The sequence below is a fragment of the Anneissia japonica genome, unplaced genomic scaffold (genome assembly GCF_011630105.1).
Source record: "Anneissia japonica isolate Jap-2015-1 unplaced genomic scaffold, ASM1163010v1 scaffold493_len2256704_cov171, whole genome shotgun sequence".
Lineage (NCBI taxonomy): Eukaryota > Metazoa > Echinodermata > Crinoidea > Comatulida > Comatulidae > Anneissia > Anneissia japonica.
In genome coordinates this window covers 558,138-563,834 of record NW_022727062.1, presented here as the reverse complement: position 1 = coordinate 563,834, position 5,697 = coordinate 558,138, and the positions used below count along the sequence as shown (strand labels likewise).

Below are 5,697 nucleotides of genomic sequence, written 5' to 3'. Positions count from 1 at the left end.
ATAATCATGATGTGCCCATATATAGTCATGATGTGCCCATATATAGTCATGATGTGCCTATATAAGGTCATGATCTGATGTCATCGTGACCATATTTAGGAATGCTGCATGTTTTTCTTAACTTCTTAACAGAGGAAACAAAATCCTGTCAACAACATCCCTCTTGATACCCTACAACCACCAGCAGTCGATGGTGACCAGATACAGCCCCCACAGAAGAGGTCTAGGACATCAGAAGAATCGGACAACGATGCTTCATGTGACTACCAAGCTGTTGCAGTTGTGCCGCCCTCTGGGCCGATCTCCCGACAGTCCTCGCGGCCGCCCTCTGTTGATCAGGAACGTCCTCGACCAGTGGAGGTGATGTGTGATTTGCAGAATGTTGAAGACGAACCAGCTACTGAGGATTATGATCAGGATTATCAAGATGTACCAACAGAGACTGAACAAGAACCAGTACAAGAACCAGTGGAACCTGTTCAGGTTGCTAATTGCCTTTACTAAATAATTATAATATTATTTTATTATTAATATTATTATTTAGTAATAATATGATAATATTATAAGACCACTAAAGAGATGTGAGCTACAAATCAAATTAAATGAAAAAATAATAAGAAAGTAATTTTAAAGATTAATGAAAAAAAAAAATCTACTGTATTGGCGTATGTATATAGTACAAAAACATAAATAAATACACAATATTGTATAATTTAATTCATAATTGATAATATTGTATAATGATAATTTATGAATGAATGTAGGTTTGATCACTCAATTGACAAATGACAGATACTGGTAGGTAAATAGGATAAAATTTTAAATTGGTAAGCATTGGTCTACACTAGTCAGAAGAAAGTTAATGTTATGAATTTGCAAAATAGCAAACAAAATAACCAAACCAACATGCATTGTGTGTTATGTTTTACAAAGCTTAGAACATAACTAATATTTTGTTTTTATATTATTTTTTGCATAGGAAATTGAATTAGTTTTTAAACCTTACCAATCCGAGGACAAGAAGGAGAAACGAGGGAACAGCCGGTACCTGAAGACCACTGGCAACGCCACCATAGACCATCTCGCCAGATACCTGGCCATTCGAATGTCCATTGAAAGCAAAGGTGAATATGAATACACTAAAGTAATTGTTATCAGTCTAGATTTATTAAATGCTTTATTGTTTACCAAACGAAACAACGCTCTTGACACATGCTTCATAGTTTACAGTAGGCCTTTGCTAAGAGGTATTGTTCCAGCTTCTTGTGCTGTAAGTGTAAGACTCTGGTTCAAATCCAGCCAGTATCAGGTTTTAATTGGAGTCTAATCACTTGGCTCCTCGAACAATCTTCATTTTGAGAGAGTTATGGGATTAAGGACAATGTTCGTATGTGTATGTGTCCATTATGTTGTAGTTCATTCAAGTGGCACTGCACTGCACTGCTACATGTCCCCAGGGGCCCCAGCCTAAATTTCTGGTTCCCAATTTGGAGGAGGAAAAATAAGAATTATGATTATTATGCTTATTATATATATGATTGTTATTAATGCTACAGGCCTCCTCCCGGACCTTTCTGGATTGTCCATCAAACCTGAAGCTGACCAATAAGGACAAGGCCAGGAATACACGCATGTCTCACAAACACACGTGTTGTTCCACAAACGTGTTCGCATATGTTTTTACGCTGTGGAACCTTAGCAACAATATCCAAGGGGCGCGGCTTAGCGGAAATGTCCATTAAAGACCCCTCCAATTACAGACCCCTCCATTATATGTTGTTATTATCACTTAACAGTTTTGCGCAAAAAAGAAAATATAATTTTATTTTATATAATTTATGGTCCTACCTTTTCTTCGGCGCCTTGAGATGATTTTATTGTGGAAGGCGCACTACAAATATCCCACCATTACCATTAAACACCCCTCCAATTAAAGACCACTCCAATTAAAGCCCCCTCTAATTAAAGACCACATTACTGTGGTTCCAAATTAACGAATGTCTTTTATTTTTATTATTCTAATTAAAGGCCAAAGCTGCTAAAGATCATGGAAACCCTGGTCCCAAAAGTGGTCTTTAATTGGAGGGAGACCTGTATTATTGAAAAACTGAATTATTTGGGATTGTTATTCTACTAATTACTGTCATTACTATCTATATAGTATTAGTATTACTATTATAATTCTATGCAATTCCTAGGTTTCTTTGACAACAATATTCTTCAAAATTTGTTAAATTAAACTTCCTTTATAAATTTTATCATTTAAGAATCCAGTAAACGGGGAGAAGTCTCATATCAGATATATGTATCAACAGGAAATGGACAATTTACTGTAAGTACTATAAAACTGATGTTAATACATACAGCACTAATTCTGCTCTAAACTCAGATCTATATTGTACGAACTACTCGGTGTGTTTGAGTGTGTTTGAATGTGCAGTTTCCCATTGGAAACCGATCTTGACTGTAGGGCTTCCATTGGGTAAATAAGTTGATACTAGTGATAAGGAATATGGTTATTTGATGTTGATGGTAAGATGATGACGATGATAAGCCTGTGATGTGATGATGATATATTATTCTCAACTTACTACAGAACTGAAGCACTGCTAATACAAAAACATAAATAAATACACAATATATAATTTAATTCATAATTGATAACTGTATCTATGTATATTGATTTTGTTAATGCCTTGGCGTAACTTCACATATCTCTTCTGGAACCGCTGTCAGGAATGTGCTCATGATTTTAACACTGGGGTTTCTACATATAGATGATAAGCGTTTCAAGGCTGGATATTGGATAACAATGAAAAAAACCACCAAAAAACACAAAAAATGAATACCTTAATGCCCACACTTCAGCGCATCGTGACTAACTCTTAAGCAAACTGAGCTAGCTCATTGGACAATAATGAAAAAAAAATGCTGCTGTCTTCCAATAAAATAATAATGGATAACAATTTTAACATTGGCTATTTAATAATATTTTTTCTTTTTAAATTTCAGATGTTGAATGGTAGTCAGTTGTTAGAGCAGGTCAATGAACTCTACTGTAAAGCAAACAAACCTTTGGAAATGTTCTTTGCAAGAAGATGAAACTATTTACTCAGAGTTTAAACTATTGACTCAAAATTTGAACTATTGACTCGAAATTTTATCTATTGACTTGGAATTGATGTTATTGACTCTGCACTGGATTTCGATGGAAATTAAATGTACATTTCAACATTTCAACATTTTTGTTGAGTTATGTAACTCATTTAGCTGTAAATAAATCTAAAAATGTGGTTTTTGTTTTTTATCTACTAGCAATTAAGACATTTAAAACATTGGTTACATTTAGAATTTAAACTTGTAATTTTGTATAAACTTTGTGTAAGTCTTGCTGCTTTTAATCATGCCATTGTAATGATAAAAAGCTCACCATGGTTATTCCATTGTGGGCAAAAATTAATCTGCAAAATGTAGAGTATATCAATCAGTTTTGCTTTACTCACTCTAGACTGTCTTGGTCTACCTTAGGCCTGAAAGTTTGGCATGAAACATCAGTTTTGGTGGGTAAAGCTGGCCTCATGGTCACTCTAAAACTCTTAAAAGTAGGGGTATAAACAGGAGGGATAGAAGTACAGTTGAATGGTATAAAAAGTCAGTTGATGTCCGTATTTGTAATAATCAGTTATAATAAATGATTCTCTCAAAACACATACGTTTTGAACTATAGGAAGGTGCTCAAAAATTCCTAAATAGATTTTTTTTTATTTATGGGAATTTGGTAAACAAAGGCTACATGGAGAGGACAGATAGCCACATAGTCGTCATGACTAGTGGCTAATAGTTAACCTTCCCCTTAACTAAACTTAATCTATAGACATGCAGCAAATAAAGAAAATAATAAAATGCATACAATACAGTGAAGGGTTTAAGAAGTTCAATTAATTTTTGAGAATAATATGTAATTATTATAGTTTAAATAATTTTATCAAATGTTAATAACAAAAATTATAACAATGTAATGCTAATGTTGATGACATCACTGGAGATATCACAGCTCCATGCCTAACAAAACATGTATTTTCTGGTTTTTTAGCCAAAACCTGTATTTTATAGAAGTAGACCTGTTTTTCCAACAATACGTTTGTATTTAGCATGTTCTCTTGCAAACACTTAAGATTACAGATCTATAAATGAGTCCAATGTAAATGATTTTGAAATGATGATATTGATCACTGGTGCTGAATTAACTGTATATCTTCAAAAACATGGTGAATAGGTGTGGAAATACTATGGGATTTTATATTATATGACGTATTTATAGGCCAACATGCTACATTATTTTGTTATATTTATTATTATCAATTTAATAATTATTTTAAGACATAAAGCAGACTTAAAATAGATAATTTGTTAGTAGTACAGCCACGCTGTAGCTTCTGTATATCATTATACACATTTCTAAGGCACATTGTTTTACATTGTACTGTAATATTTCAATATTGTGTTGATCCCATGTGTTAGAATATAGCGTTACGTAATTTCCATTTTTATACACCCAATGAAACCCTTCCCTAAGCCTCATGAATGGATGTGGCTATTAATGTTCCCATTATGACAATCGTACTAGAAAGTGGCATGGGACTTATGTTATCAAATTTGGTGAGCATATGGTTTTGGAATGTCTTGCCAAGGTTCTGTTACTTAAGGAGATTTTGCAACATTAAATACGGAAGCGATAACGAATACGAATACATCGCCTTCATTATCGTCATTCGTGACAAAACATGTACGAGCTAAATATGATCGTCGATTCTTGTAAAATGCATGAATGGCTTATGTTGTGACAGAAATGTTAATTTATGGAATGAATTGACCAAATATTTGATGACGTAACCATATTTGTTATTGTTTTTGTAAGCTTGCCAAACCTCCCTAATAATTCTTTAATAAGCATATAGAAACCATGTATACTACAAGGATAATGAAATACAGAGATATTATGTCTGTGTGCTTCTCATACTTATGAAATAAAATAAAAAGCAGCACTCCGATAAAACAGATATTTGGTGTATGATAAAATCTGTTAGTGTGGGAAATCTTGTCAATGTATTTATGAGAATTCAAACTACTGAGATCAATGGTGGATCCAGAAATTCGAAATAGAGCGGCAGGGGAGAGACTTTCACAGATGGAGGCCGCCTCATTTCCACCATGGTTTGGGCTGAGGTAAAAATATTATGATTATGGCACCTCTAGATGACCGAAAATTGCACCCTTAAACTTCAATTTCAATATAGTTTGGTTTTTTTTTCTCCATTTTTTTTTTTTTTTTTTTTTTAAAAAAATTGATCCTTTCAGGTAAGCCAAGAAGTTTAGCTGATGTTCAAGGGTCGTATATATGGGAGCTTTATGATGGTACTACGTAGAATGTAAGGACGTCATGAAGAAGACACTGCACATGCGAGAACATTAAGTTCTCATTGTCTCATCGATTCTAGGATGCAATTTGACCAAATCTATGTTGTGCAGAGGACAGAAGGACGGTCACGCATGAGTTAAACCATTCTAGCGTCACATCGTGCAAAATCCAATGCTCCTTAATACGTACTGTAATACCTGTCTCTTATACACATCTAGATGTGTATAAGAGACAGGCAACCTTGGTATAATAATTATACCAGTTGTATTTATATTTTG

At 33.8% G+C, this 5,697-nt stretch overlaps 1 protein-coding gene across 1 annotated transcript in view; it reads left to right on the top strand.

Moving 5' to 3' along the window:
• LOC117113447 (E3 ubiquitin-protein ligase RING2-like) overlaps positions 1-5,060 on the top strand; it is a 9,492-nt gene extending 4,432 nt beyond the window's left edge. The window contains exons 5-8 of the mRNA XM_033256782.1: positions 133-483; positions 980-1,124; positions 2,268-2,332; positions 3,013-5,060. Of these exons, the coding sequence (XP_033112673.1) occupies positions 133-483; positions 980-1,124; positions 2,268-2,332; positions 3,013-3,102 (651 nt within the window). The 3' untranslated portion in view covers positions 3,103-5,060. The remainder of the gene's footprint in view (positions 1-132; positions 484-979; positions 1,125-2,267; positions 2,333-3,012) is intronic.
• Positions 5,061-5,697: the final 637 nt, after the last annotated feature.